The sequence below is a fragment of the Myotis brandtii genome, unplaced genomic scaffold, assembly GCF_000412655.1.
Source record: "Myotis brandtii unplaced genomic scaffold, ASM41265v1 scaffold10, whole genome shotgun sequence".
NCBI classification, from domain to species: domain Eukaryota; kingdom Metazoa; phylum Chordata; class Mammalia; order Chiroptera; family Vespertilionidae; genus Myotis; species Myotis brandtii.
The window spans coordinates 2,053,777-2,078,080 of NW_005353325.1; the positions used below are offsets into that span (position 1 = coordinate 2,053,777).

General features: G+C 39.8%; 1 protein-coding gene across 3 annotated transcripts in view; it reads right to left on the bottom strand.

Moving 5' to 3' along the window:
- The window catches only part of CORIN (corin, serine peptidase), a 226,590-nt gene that overhangs the window by 115,370 nt on the left and 86,916 nt on the right, over positions 1–24,304 (bottom strand). For all 3 annotated transcript variants that reach the window (XM_005853139.2, XM_014534321.1, XM_014534317.1), the window contains 2 exons: positions 19,365–19,572; positions 2,587–2,768 (listed from right to left, as the gene is read on the bottom strand). In XM_005853139.2, the coding sequence (XP_005853201.1) occupies positions 2,587–2,768; positions 19,365–19,572 (390 nt within the window). The remainder of the gene's footprint in view (positions 1–2,586; positions 2,769–19,364; positions 19,573–24,304) is intronic.

Sequence of the window (24,304 nt, forward strand, 5' to 3'; positions counted from 1 at the left end):
GGCCTCTAGTCTATATATATAAAAGCCCAGCGACCAGAATGGCGGAATGACCAGAACAACCAGAATGACTGGTGGCTATAACAAGCACTGTAGCAGCCAACTAGCCTGATCCGGGCCCTGATTGGCCCCCAACACCCCGATCAGGTGCGGGGCCAGCCAGCCCACTGCCCGCGGCCCCTCACCCCAGACGGCCCAGCCCAATGGGCCCCCATCGGGGTGGGCTGGCCGGACCGGACCCATGCATGAATTTGTGCACCGGGCCTCTAGTTCTTTTATACGTAGAAACTGTACACTCTAAAATAATAATAAAAAGTATAGTATAGCAAATACATAAAGCAGTTACACAGTCATTTATTATCATAATTGTATGTGCTATTCTTTTATACAACAGGAAGCGCAGTATGTTTGTTTACAGCAGCATCACCACAAACATGTGAGTAATGCACCGTAATGATGTTATGATGGTTATAGGTGATAGGAATTTTTTAGCTGCATTAAGTCTTATGGGATCATTGTTGTATATGAGGTCCGTCATTGACCAAAGCGTCATTATGTGGTACAACACTGTAAAGACCCAGCTATCTTGGCCCAACATGGAACAGCTCTCTCAGGCCATATGTGCCCCACAGCTCGCCCTGGATTTAGCTGAGGCTTTTATGGACCTGGATCTTATTTTAACATTCCCCTCTGCCCAATCCTGCTTTCTCTATCTCCTTTACCTAAAATACCCTGTACAACACACTCCCTCTCAGTGGCTGCTTCTGGAAACCTCAACTTGTGACAGTCCCAGGAGTGGCCCAAGAAAGGAGGTGATATGATGGGGTTCTTGATCTGGATCACATGCTGGGATAGTAGAGAAGTTAACATCATTGATGGTTAAGTGGAGATAGACATTCCCTGGCATACGGAGGTGGTCCAATTTTTAAAACCCTCAACAGAGGTGAATTGGAATAGTATGCCTATGGAAAGGAATGCACTGAATGGGGTAACTTACCAAGAGTTTGAGACGTACAGAGGAATAGTAACTATAAGGACAATGGATTGGATAGCTTACTGCTGAGAATCAATGTCCTAGAAAAAGGTAACTCAAAGTTACAGGCAACTGTAACTTAAGTGTGAAAGCCAAAGAGTCTCCCTAGTAACTTAGAAAGAGGCTCCTATATACTGAAGCAGGAGAGTCTAGAAAGCTGAGGATGCCCGAGCCGGTTTGGCTCAGTGGATAGAGCATCGACCTGTGGACTAAAGGGTCCCAGGTTCTATTCCCATCAAGGGCACATGCCCGGGTTACGGGCTCGATCCCCAGTGAGGAGCATGCAGGAGGCAGGTAATCAATGATTCTCTCTCATCACTGATGTTTCTATCTCTCTCACCCTCTCCCTTCCTCTCTGAAATCAATAAAAATATTTTTTTAAAAAAATAGAAAGCTGAGGACCACAAGTGATCAATAATGTAGACCCATTAAAAGTAAGACCTTCTATTCCACCATAGGCACTAAGAAGAGGGAGAAGAGGGAAGCCACAGAGTAGGAACTCTTCACAATACATATACCCCACAGACTGCATATCCAGAATGCATAAAGAAGTATATGTCGAGGACAAAGGCAGACTACTCAATTTTAAAATAGGCAAAATATTTGGACAGACACTTTGCTAAAAGAGATACTCAAATAAAAAATTTGTGAAAATTCAATTAAATTCATCAGGAAATGCAACTTAAAACCACAAAGAGATACCACAATACTATTATCAGAATAGTACAGAGGAAAAGTTACAGTTGCCTGTAACTTTGAGTTACCTTTTTCTAGGACATTGATTCTCAGCAGTAAGCTATCCAATCCATTGTCCTTATAGTTACTATTCCTCTGTACGTTTCATTGTCAAAATGAAAAAGACAGGCGATACTAAGTATTGGGGACGATTTCGAGCCACTGCCATTTTCACACATAGCTTGTATGCCAAAATGAAAAAGACAGGCGATACTAAGTATTGGGGAAGATTTCGAGCCACTGCCATTTTCACACATAGCTTGTAGGAGTATAAATTGCTACAACCACTTTAAAAACTCTTTTGCTGAACAAATACATAGCCAATCAAAGACATGAACAAGAATAGTCATAGTATCACTATTCATAGTAGCCAGAAACAACTCAAATGTCCATCAACAAGAAAAATGCATTGTGATATAATAATATCTTAGAATACTATACAACAATGAGAATGAGTAAACCACACGAAGATGAACACATAATGGATCTCTTAAACATAATGCTGAGCAAAGGCAGCTAGATACAAAAGGAGTACATACTGTATGACTCCATTGATATCAAGTTAAGAAACAGGCAGAACTACCTAACGAGCTAGAAGTCAGGGGAGAGGTTCTTTTGGGAGGGCGAGGCTACTTGGAGAGGCCTCGGGAGCGTTTCTGAGATGCTGATCAGATTCTCCTTCTTGATCCAGATGTCAATTGCATAGGTCTGGTCACTTTGGTAAAAGTTATTGCACTGTACACATTATTTGTATGCACCCTTGTATGAATGGTACAGTTCAATTACAACTGTTAAAAATGCAACGAAACACAGACACCTACATTGCTTTCCTTTTTCCTTCTCTGGTGAGAAGCAAGTCCTGCTGATGTTGCTGCTTTCGGGTTGGTTTCTAAACTGGGAGCATTTGAGGAAATTGGGCCAGGAGGCGTTCACCATCCCCAGGACTGACTCACAGCCCTCTTTTGCAGCCTCACAGAAGGACCGACAGGGCAAGAGTCCATGTCTAGAAGAAAAGAGAAAAGTGAAAATTAATATTTTTATAGACTGCTTCTCGAAATAATACTGAAATTAAAGTTGGCCATGAGGGCTGTAATATTATCTTAATTCATATTCACTATGTCAACAACTTAAATTTCTACATTCAATCCTATAACAAGAGTGTCAGACAGCCTAATGTCCTGGTTCTAGAGGGAATAAGCCAGTTCCATAATATATCATTGATCTCCTGTAGAAGCACTGACTCCCACAGTATTTTTCTTCTTAGGTCTGAGGTGTTAACATAAACCTGTCGATCCAAAAGGAGCTCTACTTATGCCAAAAGGAGTAAATGAACCTGGAAATAAAGGCCCCCAAATGGGAAAGGCAGAAGTAGGTCACAAAATAGGTTCATCTCATTTCTGTTCTTCCCTCTGAGAAATTCACAGTATCCCTGAGAGGCAGAGAGAAGCTGTTCCTTCATTTCCACTGCCTCCCTGGAAAAGACACATAAAGACCTGTGGCAACTCAGTAATTTACTTGCAGTTACTAGTATAAGCAATGCATTTATTGACAGTTTATAAAGTTACTTATCTTCTCAGATTTCTATTTTATCTTCTGCAAAATAGAAAAATGCAGGCAACTGCCTATTAATGGTAAGAGAAACGATGCCCCGGAGCTTGCCTTTATTCACTGACATGCCATCAAACACTCTGGCTCCAGCGCGCAGGGACTTAGGTGGCTTTTTCTATTTTGCAGCTACAGACTGCATCTCTCACCCTGGCTGGTGAGCATTTCAAATGATTTTTTTTTAAAAAAACTGGGAAAGAAAATCTACATGTCAGTCAAAGCAAAGCACACACTTCGCCAATGTAGTGTCACTAACATGTTTCAGAGCCACACAACATTAGGTCTGTGAGAAACATTAAACAACACCTCGTTCAAACCCTTCATTTGAGACAGGACCTGATTCTGGGATTGACTGAAGGTCACATAGCTTCTTAATGGAAGAACTGGGAAGAGAATCCAGATGTTTCTACTTTCAGTCCACACTCTATCTACTGTTCTATATTGTCTATGCTCATATAAGGACCTAATAATTGGGCTTTAAGAGTTCCTTAATCAAATAGGATCTCTCTTGGGAGAGAGATCTTTTTATACATAAAAATGTGGAAAAGGCATACTCAGCAATTTCCTTCATATACAAGTGCTTTTGACCTCATAATCTGAAGCTTAGGAACTTGTGTTAAAACTGAATGGTTTTATTTTATTTGAGAGAGAGAGAGAGAGAGAGAGAGAGAGAGAGATCTGTTATTCCACCTCGTTATGCATTCATTGGTTGATTTTGTGCCCTGACCAGGGATTGAACCTGCAACCTTGGCATATCAGGACCAACTGAGCTACCTAGCCAGGGCCAAAACTGAATATCTTTTAGAGTCCTGATATTCACATAGCTATCTATCGACATCAATACGTCATTAAATTTGTTAGTGAACATGTAGAACGATGGGTTTTGCACTTGGAAGATTAAGCTTAAGGCATAAAACATCTTGACCTGCTCCAGGCAAGTATCTTGGTGTAAAAAGAATACCTGACTGCCACTCAGGAAATATATTAGGTATTTATAGGACTAAGAAAGTATCACTTAAATAGCATTTTCTATCTCATTCCAGAGAAGTTAGAGACTCTATTTTCTCAACTAAAACGTGGGTACATGGCTGAGGAAGGTGGAGAACATAGAATTCCTGCGCACTAGCTTACACGTTGCTAGACTCTCTTCTGAGTGCTTCGTGTCCATTGACACCTTCATTTCTCACTGCAGCTCTAAGTGCTAAGTGCAGTACTATCATCCCTAACACCCAAGTAAGGAAACTGAAGCACAGGACAAACAGGAGACTTGGCCAGGGTCACTGAGGGCGGGAGTGTCAGAGCCAGGATTCCAACCCTGGCAGACTGACCCAGGACCCACTCTATTAACTACTCTACTACATGTCAGCTCTTACTCCAGGAATGTGTGTTCCAAAGCTCAACTCAAGGGCAGTTAGGAACTTGATAGGCACTTTCAGAGTGGACCAGCCATATAAACAGAGATTAGGTTCTCCTTCATTCTACAAACACTTAGTTAAGCTGCAATGATCAGTGTTTGCCAAAGGGGCCAAGGAACACAAGGGAAGGAGAAAGGTATGTACCTTTCCTTTCCAGGTGTGAGATAGCCCACTGTAAAACTTCAAGACCAGCAAGGCTTGACTTCGGCATTTCTTCCTTTGCCTTTGCGTCCCTGCCGCAGGCCCCAGTCTCTGATATCATCCGGACCCCACTCAAGCACCCCACTAGACAGCCATCTCCACCAGAACATGACTTGCTCTTAAACATTGTCTTCCTTCCCTGCAATCAAAACTGCATTCCCCAAGTGAGCAGATCGCAATTGGGCTTTCGAAGAAGGATGACAATAGCACAGAGTAACTTATAATAACAGATGGACACTTAACCCTCCCAAAGGCGTTTGCATCATTAGAAGACTTGCTGGAGCCAAGGAACCTCTAATTAATGGCATTTCAGAAGCCATTTACAGGAGGGAAAAAGTCATCCAACACTGGGGAGGGGGAGGTCACTGCAAAGCTAACTCTGGAGGCTCAACTCTCCCAGGTGGTTCCTGGACCTTCCCTCACCTCTGAACCCACATATTTTTGGATCACACCACATTTTTTCTCGGAATCCTCTACAGTAAGAGCAATGAAGTTTCATGCAGGGGCCCAGCAGACTGCTTTCTGTTCTAAAGCTGTCTTCACTCCTAAGCTGACATTCTCATTGACTTTTCCTATGGACACTTCCCGCAAGAAAGGGTAAGTCCTCCACCGTAAAACTTTCACACGGCCACTCCTCCCTGCCTGGTCTTGTGCCAACAGTTCACCCACACCAAGACTCAGTTTCCTCATTTGAAAAGTGAGAGGTTTGGAAGAGCTGAGTTTATACGGTGCTTTTATCACTAACATTTCATACATCAAAATGTATCCTTTAACACAGTGCTTCTCAGAGGAGCAGTGACAACCCCACCGGCTTTGCTAAATTTCAAAAGGTAATAGACATTTTCTTCTCGAAATTTGTTCTGGGAATATACAGAGACATTAAAATACCATTAGGCCTCCCTCTAAAAATAGGTTCTAAGAAAAATGTCTAGAGTGTTTCCAAATAGCTCTAAGAGGTGTAACCAACAGAGGCCCATAAGCTTTAAATTGCTGGACCAGGACATGTGAAACAGTGAGAGAGTATTAATAACCAGCAGCCCTTTTGAACAGTGAGCAAAATGAGGAGCCATTTGCTCTTGTTTAGCATGACATTCAACTGCCTATGAGAAGCTGAAGTATTTTGCTTTCATCACATGGAGAAGTGGGGTGAGATAGACCACACTATTTTGGAACATAAGTGCCTATATCCAAGCAACAAGCAGACTGACATCTGAAAACAGTGCTCAGCACAGGCAGGGGTTGGATCTCGCTATCAGAATACTATTTTAGAAATGGTGATTATTTTCAATTGATGTGTGAAGTGCCCTTGGTGTCATGCAAAAGTCTCTAACACATTTCAACTAAAGTTTAAGCCAGAAACAGTTATCATATGAGTAATTATACTACATAATGATAGGAGGTTTTTATTGTGTTTCCACTAGAAGGGATGTTCTAAAATGATTTATCTATTAAAAACTTGGAGATTTTACCTATACAGTTTTAAGCAAATTTACCAACCATTTTTAAAATTTATTTACCAAATTACAGATTTTTCTTTATTATTCCCTTTTGAACAACATGTCTCCATCCCCCAAAAACTTTGACACTTCGTCTGCCAAAAAAAAGTTCTGATAAGATCTAATGTTAAAATTATTGAATAAGCTACAGCTGCAGAGTAGGCTTATATGACTAAGAATTTTAAAATTTTACAAATGGCTTTTTCTAACTTTTTAACTACTTTTGACTTATAGAAAAGTTATGAAAATAGTATAGAAAGTTGCCATATATCCTGCATCCAGGCTCCCTCAAGGCTAACACTTTATACAACTACAGTTCAATGATCAGAACCAGGAAACTAACATTGGCACAATATCTTTAACTAAATTAAATACCCCTAAAAATCTCCAGTCAGGATCTCATGTTACATTTAATTGTCATATTTTATGTTTGGCAAATAAACTCATTTTTAAATATATTAGGAGAGCTCAGGGTTTAAAACTATCCCCTCCAAAAAAAAAAAAGCATCTCCGAGGCAGACTCTAAGAGGACCCCCAATAACCTTTGGCTCCTGGTGTGCAGGCCTGTGTGAGCCCTTTCCTTTGAGTGTGGGCTGGCCTAGTGACTTGTTTCCAACCAACAGATGGTAATGGGATGTCATTTCCATCATAAATAAGAGGTGAGTTCTCTATTGCTAGAGACTCTCTCCCTTATTCACTTTGAAGAAGCACATTGCCATATTGAGGAGGCCGCATAACAAGGAGTTGAGAGTAGCCTCCGGCCAACAGCCAGCTAGAAACTAAGGCCGTCAGTCCAACAGCCCTTTGGAACTGAAATTCTTCCAACAATCACATGAACGTGAAAGTGGATCCTTCCCCAGTCGACCCGTCAAATGAGACCCCAACCCTAGCTAACACCTTGACTGTACCCATATGACAGACACTGAAGCAGAGGACCGGATTCCAGATCCACAGGAACTATGAGATAATACTTGTGTACTACTTTCAGCTGCTAAATGTGTGGTAATGTGCTTTCCAGCTATGGGTAACTGATGCACTCTTCTTTGGTATCTCGCTTGGTCAGAGGCATACTTTTGAGTTAGATGTACTATTCATTGATGACATTCACACATTCATTTTTAAAAAATATATTCCTGAATCTGTCTTTGTGAGGCTGAGCTGTTCGGTGAGCAATGCTTACAAAGTCATAGTCACAGGGAGCTCCTAGAGCTGTAGTCCTTAGTCTTGGGGAGAACGTTAATGCTGGAAGGATCTTGCAAGATAATTTATTTTTGTTTTTTCCATTTACATTGTGAGGAATCTGAAACCCAGAAAGGAGATCACATAGCCGGTTACTGTGACTCCAGCCCAGTGCTCCAAAATGCTTCACCTCGCTGGCCACTCTTCACAAACATGAGCCACAGATAACACAGGAACATACACCACAAATGACACAGGAACATGCATTCATCACCGCCGCTGGGAAACACAAACAAGCAACAGATGGCCTGTTCGCTCTGGGGTGGACCAACAACACCAGCTTTCCGCATCAGCACTTTCTGGTGGTCTGAAGACACCTCATAAGATGGGGTAGAAGAGTGGTAGGAAAGAGGTTCCTTAGACACGGAGGTAGAAAAGTGTTCAAGGGAATGTTTGAATATGTCACTATCTCACATCTGAAGAGAAATAATGCGAGAAGTCGGGGTATTTGGGGGTCACATTGGTCTGAAACTCTTTAAAAACCAGGACTGTGCATTATTTTTCATTTGTAATAGCCATGGCTCCAGCAGGAAAGAAATGACCTGCTGGAGTAGGACCAATGCAGAGCCCTCCATGAAAGGGCCGCCTACAAAGGCGCTGGCAGGGTTAGTGCAGTATGCTGGGACGGGTTGCTGTTAGCATCCCAGACTTAAGGGACAAAGGGGACGGGCAGTTAGTGGGACATACAGAGAGCTACATGGGAAAGGCTGCCAGAGAGGAGCCATAGCCCCTCAAGTGGGATGCAAGCAACCAGGGTAATCTGGCCACGAAGAAACTAGGGGATCACTACCTAACCTGACTCTCTTCTTACACTCTGATGTCCTGTTGGTGGTTCGCATGGGCTGAGCCCCACAGAAAGCAAAAACAGTAGCCATTGAGAACCTGTCAGATGGAGGAAGGTGGAAAATGGATATGGAGAAGTAACGCTGCATGCATCACACCTAGCGGGAGCTCAGCAAATACTGGTAAAGGGATAAGATGTAGTGGTGTGCTATAAATTGTTAAACCCTTGTTAGCTTGAAATCTTTTCTGTGAAATCCACCACAGAAATCAGTAAATGCTACAAATGACAGTTTTGTTTTGTTTTGTCTTCAGGGAGCCAGTTTACCAGTACCACTGGCATGAATGTATAAATCATGGCACCTCCTACAGAAGGAAAGCTGTTTTTATCTCCACTGAAAGGAAATTACTGTCTTGCACTTCTTGAACCGGATCGAGACAATATTAACTCATTATCTCCCAGCACCACCACAACCACCACTCCTCTGACATGCCTAATTTTGTTGGTGGTAATACCATCTACCCAAGTCCTCAAGTCCCCAAACCTTTGCCTCACCCTCAACCCCACCATTTATGTGTAATTAATCATGAAGTCCTGCTAATTTTACACCTTCAAATCCAATTGTTCTCGCCCCATTTTATGTTCTAGCAAAATTAAACTAGTTTCCCTAATATATAATAGATCTAGGCTGTTACTCTACCTAAAATGCCTTCTTTTCCCACCTTTTCCACACAGCAAACTTCTATTCATCCTCTAAAACCCAGTGTAGCTGTTACCACCTCTCTGGCAGCAGCCATTTCTAACAATGCCAGATGAAAAGAATTCTTCCTTCCTCTCTGCGTTACCCCCACACCTTGTAAGCTGTTCACATTGTCCAGCCATTTCAATGTCTTCGTGTCTGGTTCCCTATTATTAGGGAATCTCTCAAAGGCAGAACTGTGTGCTCTTCATCTCTATATCTCCCGCATCAAACTATGTGCCTGACACATTGTAGGTGCTTATATGTGCTTGATAAGAGAAAAAATAAATTGATAACTTTCTGATATCCCTTTTGAATGAGCTGATGTCAGAATCTGAGAGGTAGTTCGCTCCCAAACTCTACATATGCCTGGCAAGACCCTCTACCCTCCCTATGCCTACCCCCTAACACTCACATCCTTGCCAACAGCATCTGCATCTACTTGCAGGACTGACTCCATCAGGCCATCTTCCCCACCTACGTCAGTTACCACAGAACATTCAGAATATCCGGGTCTCGCTCACCTCCTAGATCCCTATGTCCCGATGGGTCAAATGTAATCTACTTAGTGAGGTTTTCCTGAACAACACTCTGCTTAAAATTGCATCTCTTGCCACCATACCCCCATTCTCCCAAAGCTTTCCTGCTGGATATTTTCCATTGCCCTTATCACTATCTGATCTACTTTATTTATTTGCTATCTATTTATTTGCATATTGTCTATCTCTTTCCAATATGGTATAAGCTCCATTAGCCAAGGATTCTTGTCTGTTTTGTTTGCTGCTGTATCCCTAGTATGTGCAGTCAGCACTCGATAAATATTTATTGGAGAAATGAATGAATTACAGTCCAAGGATAATGTGGTGGCCTGCTTAGAATAAAGCTATCCATAGCAAAGTCGGGAGCAGAGCCATCACTACCGACTCCCAACTTAATCCGTCTGTACAGGAGCTCACGCGTCCCTGCTCACCTGATCCCTCCCTTCGTGTCAGCAAATTCTACACATGCTGTTCAGTCTTGAAATAATTCCCATGTCAGAGAAAAATGTCAGTAAAATTGCTATGGGTGAAAGCCCTACAATTAAATGTCTCACTTAGAGGCCAAGAGCAGGGTGTCACCCTTAAAACAGAAACTCGAGGAAATACCAACAGATAAACACAGCTTAAATTAAGATGGGTGTGAATAATGTAAAACCACACAACTACCCTTGAAAGAGAATATAAATTCTATGCCCTTCTAACCAACATGAACCTGATTCTCATTAATACTTGGCATACTTACCAGGGCCCATGGGATAGAGGATTAACAAATCACCAAAGAAATTTGCAATTGTTAAATTATTTTTGCAGCTGTTTTGATTTTTGTACATCATGAAAGGATGCCTTCAGTACAGATGTTTGAATGAATTGAATCACAAGTATTAAATCTAAATTCTAGCCACATCCACATAATACCAAGGAATTATTGAGGTCAAAAGTCAACATACTAATTCACTGAGCTCGATGAAATACGTGTGCTTGAGAAACTGTCAGTGATATGACAAGGCATTTCAGAAAGACTTGAGCCTCATGGCCTGATTCTCTAGCTTTACATCTTTGTAAAATAAAAGTTTCAGGAGTTATCTGACTCTATTACCCCCACATAGAGCCATGTTTGGCTCATAAAATGGAACCTTACTTATCATTGATATTTTATATAAAATGCCAAAAAGCATTTTCAACTTGTGTTGCTGGAGGTTGAATGAGGTTGAAAAGGAACTATGATACAACTGAGCACCTGAACAGCCAGGTGGCCAGCACTGGTGTGGCTAAAAAGACTGCTGGTGCCCCAGCCGGGTGGCTCAGTTGGTTGGAGCATCGTCCTGTACAACTAAGGGCTGTGGGTTCAATCCCCTGTGGGGTGTGTACAGGAGGCAACCAATCGATGTTTCTCTTTCACATTGATGTTTCTCTCTCTCATCAATAAACATACCCTCTGGTGAGGATTAAAAATAATAATAATAATAAAGACTACTATTTCTAGGTCAGCAGGTAAAATCAGGGAAGTAAGCCACAAATGACTTTCAGAATAGTTAGTTGGTAATAGCAACAAAGCATGTCTTTTTTCTTTGCCTACTGATGTATATAATTTTTTAAAAATTATGATTATAAAAAATGCAATGCTATAATGTTTGCATTTATTTTTGACACCATAGAGTTCTTGGGACAGAGATAAATCTTTAGTAAAAGAAAGTATTCTCCATTTAGAAAAAAGTAATAAAAAAGCTTATGCTGACTTTATATAATTCCTGAATTCTTCAAAGAAATGTTTTAAATCAAATTATATTTTCCAAGTGCTTTTTGGATGATTTTGGGGCTGCATTTACATGGGAGATTGGTACATGCTGTCTTATAAAATAACATATTTAAGAACACAGTAAGCCTTCTAAATTACATTACAGGAAGGCAATTTTGTTACTTTTTTTACTAAAACATTATCAGTAAAATTCAATTCAAAAGTAGTGTGGCAATATAACAATATACAGCAGTAGAAATTCTGAGGATAAATTGGATGGTGAGGGAGAGGCTTTATAATTCTCATAGAGCAAAGCTTTGAAAATTCATTCCAATAACAACTTAGACGCCCATTTGGACTATTCAGCTAGAGGCCATCTCATATTATGGGCATCCTTAGTAATGTGATGGAGTCGCAACAGGAACACCGAATCAATTGTGTGTTTGAAATGACGGGAAACTTCTACAGTAAGTTTAAGTAATGAGAGCTGGAGTGCAGGATCCTTTTTCTAGGAAACTCGGCCGCTTCTGAAAGGGTGACTAGGGCATTGATAGGAAATGAACAAATTGTGCCTTCCCAAAGGCAATTCTAAATATCTCTCTTGTTTCTTTTAACATTTCTCTTCTTCTTCTCTAGTGGCTGAAACAAAAATATGCCTAGGACTCTGAGTTACCTACCAGGAGATTAGCAAAAGCAAAAGCTTAAAAGATGAACTAAGGCAAATGGAAGATAGCAACATAGCAGAATTACAATCTTGATTTATTATCAGAATTTTAAAATCAAAACTCACAGACTTAGGTGTGAGAAACAGGGTGACAGGGGACAGATCTGACAGATCTGAAGTTCTATTTTCCACCATGAATTGTTGAACTCTGAGCACCAGGCGAGGTGCCTGAGACTCGCATGTGTTCCGAGCAGATACACCTCCCCAACATGATACACTCTGAACACTTCACATTTATTTAGGAAAGAACCTGAGAGTCAAATAGAGAGAAAGAGGGCTTTGGGCGGCACGGTCTCAATCAGCAAACCCCACGTGGCAAAACAGAAGTCCTGCCGTAAATGCAGCCCATCCTTTCTGAAGGCAGCTAGGTGACCATCTGTCGTTACTAAATATTAGTTCTCTCTATGGGTGTCAACACAACCCACCACAAAGCCCCACTGGATTCTCTCACTATTTGTCCCAATGCAAATATAAAGTATCCTTCAGAAAAGGGATGGCAAATTTAATCTTTTTTTTAAGTCATCACACAAGGACGTTTTTCATTGATTCTAGAGAAAAAAGAAGGGAAAGGGAGGGAGGGTAGGAAAGAGAGAGAGAGAGAGAGACATTGATCAGTTGCCTCTCACACACACCATGACCACCAGACCTGCAACCTGGGTATGTGCCCTGGCCAGGAATCAAACCCAAGACTCTTCAGTGTAGGGAACAATGTTCTAACCAACTGAGCCACACTGGCCAGGGCTCATCTTTTTTTCCCGTAAGTTTTTAGAACTCCTCAATCAAGTGCCATGGGCCATCATGAATGGACTGGCCCTGAGTTGAACAGAAAATTAATTTACTGAAATAAGCTGGATTCCTTGCTGAAATGTCTCCAGTAAGTTCTTATCAGTCAATTTAAATACCTCCAGTGATAATAACTCATCATTTCCTGAGACAATTCCATATGTAGACAAATTTAGTATCCATAAGTTCTTACTTTAGTTGAATGGGAATTTATTTCTCGGTGAGTTTCAATGATTGGTTCTATCTTTGCCCTGTGGGAGCATACAGAAAAGGTGAGCCCCCTCTTCCAGGTCATGGCCCAGAAACCCAAGGACGGCCATGATGCATCCCGGGCTTTACAACTCCAGGCCCCTCAGCCATTCTTCACAGGAACAGATTTTGAATTGTGATCCTGGTCATTATTCTCTAGACATTTTATAATAGTTGTGTTTCTGCTCTTTATCTAAACCTTAAGTCTAAGATTTCCAACTACTGTTGACCTAACGTCTTTTTTAAAAAAAAATATTTTATTGATTTTTTACAGCGAGGAAGGGAGAGGGATAGAGAGTTAGAAACATAGATGAGAGAGGAACATCGATCAGCTGCCTCATGCACGCCCCCCACTGAGGATGTGCCCGCAACCAAGGTACATGCCCTTGACTGGAATCGAACCCGGGACCCTTCGGTCTGCAGGCCAACACTCTATCCACTGAGCCAAACCTGTCAGGGCGACCTAACATCTTTTTAACTGAGTGCATAGTAGTCAATATTAGAGAGCACTGAGCCCCAAGCCAATCCTCAGGAACAATGTAGTGCCTCCTCATCTATTAGATGCAGGATTTTGATAGCTTGAAAAGAGCAAGTTCCTATATTTTAGCTGGTTGTTCTGCCAACTGAAGCTCACTCAGAAAGAAGCTAAATCGTTTCTGGGAATATCATGTAACTCCATTTAACATTGTAATTAATTTCATATGTAGAAAATTTGACTTATACATGAGCTTTCAGGAGCATATCAATTAAACTAAGCCATGTACAACTATAGTCAATATGTTTTGAACTCCCATTTACCTAAACATTTAGAAGGCCTCCCTAACTGAAGAGTTATTTATTCATCCATTCCTACAAAAATTTACTGAGCACCTACTACATGTTGGGCACTGTTTTGAACACTGAGGATAGAACGATGTACAAAGTCAAGTTCTCTGACACTGTGGAGCTTGTTAAGAGAGATGACGTACACATAAGCAAAAATGGACACAGTCAGGCTTCAGTTAAAGATAACCGGAGGACCACCGAAGGTGGTCATAGAAGGTTTCTCTGCAGAGCTGTCTGTTGAGCAGAGGGCTTAGTGTGACGGGACAGATCCCTAAAGGCAAAGGAAACAACATGTACAATTGAAATGAGAAAGAAGTTGGCATTTTTGAGAAGTAGAAAGGTCAGTGCAGCTGGGGCAAGGCTGATGACACTAGAGGAGCAAGGAAGGCTTCCAAGCCATGGCAAGGAGGTTAGCTTGTAACCTGTGTCTAATTTAAAGCCCTAGAATGAGTAGAGGCAGGGGAATGGCATCATGTGATTTGTGGGGGGTTTAATCCTTACCCGAGATCATGTTTTTATTGATTTGAGAAAGAGAAAGGGCGAGGGAGAGAGAGAGAGAAACACATAAATGTCAATCAGTTGCCTCCTGTACACACCCTGACTGGGGATCGAACCCACAACCTGGGTATGTGCCTTTCGGTATATGGGGTGAGCCACACTGCCCAGGGCTAATTTGCATTTTTGAATTATCGCTTTGGCACCTAAGTAGAAAATTAATTAGTAGGTGGGAAGTGTGAAAAAAATATGAAAATCGTGCATCTCTGAAAGAGCCCATGAAGTTTATACCCTCCCAGAAACTCATATACCATCTTTGAGTACTCCACCAATAATAGTGCTTATTATTTATGGAGAAGTTACTGTGTGCCAGATAGTGTAGACCAGTGATGGCGAACCTATGACACGCGTGTCAGAGGTGACACGCAAATTCATTTTTTTGGTTGATTTTTCTTTGTTAAATGGCATTTAAATATATAAAATAAATATCAAAAATATAAATCTTTGTTTTACTATGGTTGCAAATATCAAAAATTTCTATATGTGACAGGGCACCAGAGTTAAGTTAGGGTTTTTCAAAATGCTGACACGCCGAGCTCAAAAGGTTCGCCATCACTGGTGTAGACCATGTATGAGCGTGTTACGTAAATCATTGTCTAATGAACACAAACTCTATGAAGTGGGTATGATCAGTATCATTACAGAGATGAGGAAACCGATGGTCAGCAAGGCTAACGAAAGTTCCCAAGGTCCTATAATTGACAACTAGCGGAGCTACTAGTATAGTTTGAATCAGGTCTCATCTGCCCCCAATCTTTCAAGTGCATTCTCTGCAGTTGCCAGATAAATTCTCTAAATTCCAGTGAGCATCCTTACTTGGGGAAAAGTAGAGTGCTTTTGAAAAAGATCATTTGAAGAAAGGCTTTTGATCCTAATAACAATCCTACATGGATTGAGTACAGTACAGAGATATAACCTTTAACCTCTAGTCATCTGGTTATATACAAATTTTTTATTTATTTCCACAGATATTAAGAATTTCTGCTAAGGATCTAGTTGCAAAGCAACACCCCCGAGGGGGAAATCAATAGCGAAACGTCAAGTGTTCAGTGCTAAGGCCTCTTTTCATGGGCAGTTTCTCTGCAAAGTGTTAAATGTGAGTCGGGTTTGGGTGACAGGAGGCAGCAGGTCTCCTGTGTGTCCTCAAGAAGCAAAGCCCAGGCTGGACCTTCCAGGCCAAATTAACCCTCTCCAAGCTTTGACCAAGTTATGGGCCTGTTATTAACAAGGTGGGAGTGGATGCTGGTTACACATCAAAAGCAAGGGGCTGCAATGCCTGCTTCCTCTTTCAAATGCAGAGAGAGACCTCCAGTGAGCCTTGTGTATCCAGTCATCTAGAAACTTTTGTTCTCCTGGATCAGGAATTGTGGATTTCTCCCTCGCTGCCTGCTGACATTTCTACCCTATTTCTTCTAACCCACATATTTTTAGTGTTACCCAAATGACTTATCAGCTAAATCCTGTATTTTGAGGTATATTTCACTGAATCTATATAAATTATATTCCACTTCAATTAGCCTGGGTTATATAGTACATGACACACACACACTTATTAAATATAACGTAGTCTAAAATAGACACTGTTTGCCCAACTGGCGTGGCTCAGTGGTTGAGTGTCGGTCATGGTTCGATTCCCAGTCAGGGCACATGCCCAGGTTGCGGGCTCAATCCCCAGTAGAGGACCTGCAGGAGGAAGCCAATCAATGATTTTCTCTCATCATTGATGTTTCTCTCTCTCCCTGTCCCTTCCTCTGGAATCAATAAAAATATATTTTAAAAAATAAAATAAAATAGACACTGTTCAAGTTCATTATGTAATGTAGTTTTAATGAGTATCTGAGGTCTCAAAGGAATCAAGTTAAAAACTCTATCATTATACACCCCACTATATCTTTTTAACTTAAATTTTAAATGTTATTAAGTAGCTATTTTCTCTAGGATAGAATATAAGCAATTCTCTGTTATTTGAAAAACAAAGAAAAATTAGTGTAAATGTATGTCCAATAATGTAATATAAGAAAAATATGTTCGACTTTAGAATTATTTTCCATAATCTGTTTTACTTTTCTCAAACTTATTTTGCTTATTAAACTTAGCTTGCAGGTCCTATGGACATCATAAATGATAGTAGGAAGCAATGACCTAAAAGTGTAATTATAAAATTAAATACGATGATAAATATAATAAAAAATAGCATAAGTTCCCAAAGGATACCTGAAAACTGACTATAAATTATCATCCATTATAACACAAAATGGAAAACTCTCACATGAGAGCATTTCTCAGGACAAACCAGGTCAGGAGGCAAACAAATCTTACCTAAGAATGCCCTAAAGACTGTGAGCAGCTTAATGAGCATTTTGCAACTAATTTGATTAAGAGCAGAAACTGAATTACAATAAGGATGATCAAAATGAAATAAGAGTCTCCTGGAATCCAAATGCATTCTCTTTCATTGTCCTGTTTATGCACACACATGAGTCCAGAGGAAGATAAAGCAAAAAGATACAAATGAAATTGTTTGAAATGAAGGAGAAATGGAACTAGAATCCAGCTCCAGCAGCCCAGAGTATTCTACGTAATTTTCTTTTAATCCATATAGTAGTCTACATTCCCCCCCCCCGCCCCAATCCTTCAATACTTAGCATGTGTTATAAATAATTTTTGTGCTCTCAATTTCATCAGTACTTCCCCTTCTTTTCAATCCACTATTTGGTAACTACTGCTGACATCTATTGAATTGTTTCTAAAAGCCAGGCACTATTCCAAACTCTGTCATTTAAAGTTCACGTGAACTTTGTAAAATAAATACAACTATTATCCCATGTTATAGATGAAAAGGCTGAGGCATGTGCCTCCATAGCCTGCTTTCTCAGCCACTGTGTGGTCAATGGTGGCCCCCAAGAGATATGCCCATGTCCAACCTCTGGAACATTGAATGTGACCTATTTGGAAAAAGGGTCATTGCAGGTGTGATTAAGTTAAGGACCTTGAGAAGATGAGTTCATATTAGGTTGTCAAACTGGGCCCTCCATCCAATGACAAGTGCCCTCGTGAGAGACAGAACTGAAGACACAAACACAGAAGAGAAGGAAGGCCATGTGAAGATGAAGGGAAAGACTGGAGTGACATGGCCGCAAGGCAAGGAAGGCCTGAAACCACCAGAAGCGCGCGCGCACACACACACACACACACACACACACACACACACACCCCTGCCGACACCCTCCACCAATCCCTGGAGGGGACATGGCTGTGCCAGATCTTGGACTTTTAGCTTCTAGAAAAGTGAGAGAATGAATGTCTGTTGTTGAAGCCACCCAGCTGAAGTAATTTGTTCAGGCAGCTCTAGGAGACCAATACTAGAGACACTGTGTACAGGAGGCAACCAATCGATGTTCTCTCTTAAGCCTAATCACACCTTCATGAATAGTCCCTTCTAGGAACATAAGGGGCCTCCTTGCTCCCATGTATGGTTTCACTCCTGGGAAAGACCTTACAGAGCTTCTCGCTCTTTACCCTGAAGACACCCTCTGCAGATGGTTCTTCCCGTCAACACTTTCCTGAATGCTGTGTCTGCTAATGGTTCTTACGGTTCAGAACCTACTGTTTCTATTCTATGGCCATGCAAGCTTTTTCCAGTTCAAATAAAAAATGGCTTTGCCTATTGAAAGCGTATTTTATACACTAAATTAGTACAAATAACATGCAATCTATTTGCACTTGAAAACGCGATGCATTCTAACATTACTATTCTGAAAACTTCCTAACATTTCAATTCAGATAATAATTGTGATTATTATTTTAACACATGCTTTAGAAATGTATACTTAGTATTTCAAATATCCCCTGACATACTCTTCATTGATATACCCTTATTGGAAATCACTTCTAATCCTAGTTGATATTGTGCTGGCAGTCTCTGTCCTTCTGTATCTACCCTCCCCACTCCTGGCCCTGGTCTGAGTTCCAGTGTTGACCATGAAAACCACCCCGCTTCTCACTCAGACCTGATTTAGACGATGAGATATTGGACTTTTGAGCTGATGATATCTGGATGAGATGTTTAGTCTTATCTATTGAGTTCCCATTAATTGCATGCCCTTGCCCAATGGTTGCTGGTGAGTTCAGTTGGTGGGAGGCCCCGGTAGACGGAAGGGCACGAGGAGAGTGAGGTCAGGGTATTTATTCCTTCTCTCTTCCTGCAGCACTGAAGGGCTGGCTGTGGCCATGGTCCTCTGGTTGGGGTCGCACCACTTGGCCTGTCAGGAGACCCACCCCCATACCTGTAACTCTCTCCAGGTGCTGTCCCCCCTGTCCTCCCTATTGTGGGACCTGGTGCCTCCCATCACTTATTTGTTCTCATAAGCCTAACCACACCTTCATAAATAGTCCCTTCAATAAACTCTTTTCCAGCACCCATTTAAGGATACTGTCTGTCTTCTACCAGACCCTCACTGACATAGCTATTGAGTATCCCAGCTGATAGCATCAATCTAACATACTGAATAATTTCTTCTCATAGATAAAATTATTCCAGGTTTTCAAAACATTTCTTGTTTAAAAGATTTGCAATTGGCTATGATTGGTGTGAGTTATTTTTTTTCCTTTAACAACAACAAAAATGTGATAACTTGGGAGAATTCTGTTCCTCTCAGACACCTCTGCCACAACTGACTCTTACCACTGAATGAGATTTTGTTTCCAAAATACCTGTCATCACCATCACCGACGCACTCGGGGAAGGCAAGGCTACAGCCAAAAAGCATGATATGTTGATAGCAACTGAGGCGGTGGAGGTACATGAAGAATTTGAGGAACTTCTCCATTTCCATGTTTTTGACAATTGAGAAGAGAGGTGTTAGCGTGGTGTGGTAGGGCAGCATCTGACATTGGCTGTGGGTGATGTTCATGCAGGCACCTGGGAAGTCAAGATAATTACATTTAGGAGCAGGCATATCAGAATTACATGTTTACAAACTCGTTTGATATGAAAGGTTAATGTGTTCATAAGATAAAATATATTCTATAAGTAAGAATGATCATAGACGTATATATACATACATATAAGACTGGGGGATGCACGCACATGCAGACGTGTGACAATGAAATCAAGCTACTTATATTCACAGAGGAAGAGCATCTGTGTCCTGGGAAAATGTGTGGAAAAAATACACTCACATGTAGCTGGTGGGCATAGAAATGGGCAATCATTGTTCTGGATCACAGCTGGGCAGGGCAATATGGATAAGTCTTTTAAATGTGCATATCATTTGACACTGTAATAGCATTTCTAAAAAATTTATCCTAAGGAAATAATTGTGATTTTGAACATGGATTTATCTACAGGAATCTTCATCATTATATAGTTTTCAATTTTTAAAAGATATAAATCACCTCAGCATTCAATGAAGGGGATTGTTTTAAAATATTATGGAACACACAACAGATCACTTAACTTAGATATATGAAAGATGCTTTAAAAGATTATTTAATCACATGGAATGGTGCTTATAATATAACACATAAAAATAACAAGTCACAAAACAATTTGTATACTATGATCCTGTTTTTAAAAACACGTGATTATACAAGGATTCCCAATCCTGACTATGTTGACAGTTCAGGGTCAGCCCAGAGCCTCTGCTTTCATTTTCTCATGGCTGTCTTTCCTCCTGGGCACTGCCACCTACACATCCTTTCCTTCCCCCTCATTCCATAAATTTGCATGGTTGGTCTGATATAAATCAAAATATTAATAGGAGACAGTTATATTTTTCTTTTTAATGTTTTTCTGTATTCTCTTCTTAATTTATATAGTTTCATTATTTTATAAAAATTTATTGAAACTTTGGTTATTGGTTAAGTAGGCTACTCTTTAAAAGAATCTTCAGGCTTTGAAAATGAAGTAGAAATATTAATTTTAATTATGTTGCATGTAGCAAGAACAGAAAGAAGTTCAACAAGAAAGGGAACATCTCTTCTGATCACTGTACAATTTCTAGTCAAAGAAATGGAGAGAAAAATCTTTCTAAGCCTACGTTTCACTTCATTTTAATAAAGATAATGTTTAAAAAATATAAGGCTGCATCTCTGGATAAAATGGCCAGACTAACCTTTGATCTAAAATACAGAAGAAACATACCCTATCGCAGGATTCCCAACCCCCTTTTCTGCTTCATTCATTCAGATAGATCACCTGAAACATCTCTCATCCTCTTCTCTAGTCCACTTCTAGGCACACTGCCTAGTCTCAAATCTCTTACAAAACTCTCTGAAAACCACCCAAGCCCTACAGAAAGTCATTCCTCCAAATGACCAGAGTGTAACCATTAGCTCAAAGAGTCCTACACTTAACAGAAAGACACAAATCCTCATTGTTATATATTTATTGATCACCCAAAATACACTGAGCTCAGTGGGGCATGATCACAATATGATTTCCACTTTGAAAGGGAACCAGTGACATGCAGAACTTCTCTGTATGCTAGACTCTAGTATAGACATGGCCAAAAAAATAAGTACACAACACTTTTTTTGGACCTCGTCAAAATAAAAATACAAAATGGGAAAGAAAGGAAAGAGACAAAGAAAAATCCAAATTAAAATACGCAGACGGAACACAAACAGACACATATATACATGAGTGCTGAGGTAGAGAGTTCTAGGCAAGTTTTATAAATATGACATGCAAGTCACTTAGTAATGAAAGTTAAAACACAATTCAGTGTGGGAGGGATTATAGATGGGGAGAACGTATAGACGGGAGACTTCAAAATGGCACAATTGTATGCACGGTGTTACAAGCAGAGATGCTTGCTTATAAGAGTTGAGAACGAAATTTTTTCCATCAAAAACACGAAATCATTTATGGAAACTTCAGTGTTAAGAAAACATTTGTTGAAAACAAACCTTGTGCCAGGCATCAAAACAATTACTCAAATTCTCTCATTCACAGTTGTCCCATTTTCACAACCCAGTTAAGTGACATCGCATCTATATTATACATGAGGGAACAATTTCAGAAAGACTAAGATATCTGCCCAACAGGGCACAGCTATTATGTGGAAATTCCAGATCTTCAAACCTATGCCTTCTGAGTAACCTCTGTTTGGAGTCAAAAAATTATTAGAGAAGATAATTCCTAATGGCCAATGAAAAAGAGGCTAAAAAGTATATAAAAATATATCACAAGGTCTTTATTTATATTCACAGGTATTATACCCATGTATACTGAGCATATGCTATAATTTCTTTTATATTACATTATTTTCTTTAGGGGTCACCAGCTTTGGAACTTATGTACTTGATGATGAACCACTTTTGAAGCAATGAGATGGCCAGAAGGCTCGTTCACCTCACCTAGCCAAAGAAAATACTGGATATTGAGAGATCATTTTAAAAATACAAGATAGGGAGGAAAATCGCATTTTGGTGGATTATACTATGTTCAAGACAATGTGAGTTTCACAAAAGAAGAAAAAAGAATGGGAACTGTAATAGAAAAAAATTTTAAATGGTATTTTCCTAATAGCAAATTTCCTTAGGAAATCAGAACCTACACTCAGTAAATCATAAAATAATAGTGTATAACTTTAAAAATAAGTCTCAAAATACTTGGTATAGACATACATAGTAATGCTTTATATCTGTGTAATGCTTTTCAAATTTTTCCCAAAGCACTGTCAGATTATAAAATATAATCTTAATAATATAATACATATTATCTTGTTATAAATTAAGAAACTAAGGCTGTCATAGATAGGTATGTAGATAGGTAAGAATGGATGGATGGATGGATGTACAGATGAACGGATGGATAGATAGATGGACAGATGGATAGATAAAAAAGCAGCAGGCAGACAGATAAGAAGTGATTTGCAGTAGGACACAGTAATAGAAGTAGACTGATACATAGGCCCTCCATCTCATGACAACCACTACACCAGAGTGGTTAATAGCACATAAATGCTGACGGAATTCAAAGGAACAAAAATTTAATGTAGGGTGAACAATTAGGGAAGATGTAAGGAAGAGGAATAACTCATTTTTGATGGTTGAAAGATATATAAATAAGGTCTGGATTGGCAGAAGGGATAAAAAGGGTACATAGTACTGATAGAGAAAAATTAAATACAAAGGCTGAGATTCATAACTGCATGTGACAAAGATGGAAAAGCTTGATTTTGGGCAGAATAGTTCAACAAATTTAGCCAAGAACATGCTCATAGCCAACAGATATAAAAGAGAATTATTCTTTAAGACTCTTGACTTCAATTTTTTTATATTCAAGCCATTGTGTAAATAAATTTTCTATCATCCCTCCTGCCTCAACATTTGTAGCAAATATTATTTTTTTCCTAGAATGTTCCACTGTCTTTGAAACATGTGATTCTAGTGGTATGTTTGTGTACATTCCCACCAGGGGCACTCCGTTTTCATAAGCCAGCTGCATGCTGTGTACCATTCAGAGTCGTTTCTCTGTGGGGAAAAGGGAGGGGACTTTTGGAAATGGATTCATTTATTATTGCTACTCCATCTAACGTGGGTAGAGGAAAGAGGGAAAAGTCTATTTTTCTTCTCTGAGAATTTACTAGTGAATCTAATAGAAATTAAAAGTCGGGGATGCCACACAAGAACATGTAAAAAGATTCAAAGAATATAATTCATCATCGTTTATGCAGACATCATTACTCAATTTGTGTGTCTTCTCTTTAACAGTTACTTCAAGTTGTGCAGTGGGAAGGAAGGCTTAGAAATAGATCTGAAGACCAAGACAGCCTCTTAATGCAATGTATTTCTGGTGAAACAGAAATATTCTTATTAGATCCTCAATTCTAAAACACCATTACTAGTAAGACGACATTTAATAACAATTAAATAATAAATTTTCAGAATATTTTTTGATTACATGGCATGTCCCAATGTGAGAAAAAATTAAAATATGAAAAAGTGCTGCTTGGAGTTGAGGAGATTAGTTATTGACTTTTTCCTTAGTTTTCTTAAACGGACTCAATAGTTTCTAGACTAAACTGAGGCTTTCTTTATTCAGATCACATTGCTAGTGTTTCTAGATACTAGAGTTAGGAAGGAAAGATGGGTCTGTCGTTGAGTTGTCCTTATGTTCATTTGGAAACTATAATAAATTCTGGGGTTTTTTTTCTACTCCTAAGATTAGGTAATGTGGAGTTAAAAATTCTTATTTATGTGTTTTTTTTAAATGCAAAATTAACTTAACAATTAATGGTTAGTTTTTTCTAAAGTAATATACACTCAATCAAAGGCCCTGAGTAGCTGATCTTAAAATAATGATACCCACAGCCAATCTTATTTAGCAAACCACTTTGGTAGTGGTTAAGGAAAAAAACAACAACAATAACAATAAAATGCTGATTCACTTACTACACATTTCTACACCAAGTCATTACATTCATGGTTTTTACAACACTCACATTCTCTATTATCCCTTAATTACAAATAATTTCATTGTCAATCAGTGCAATATATTCACTATTTGTATTTGATTTTGACTTGCATAGAATTTATTTCAATAGTGGGTTCCTTTAAAAATCCATTGAAGCCGAAACCGGTTTGGCTCAGTGGATAGAGCGTCGGCCTGTGGACTGAAGGGTCCCAGGTTCGATTCCGGTCAA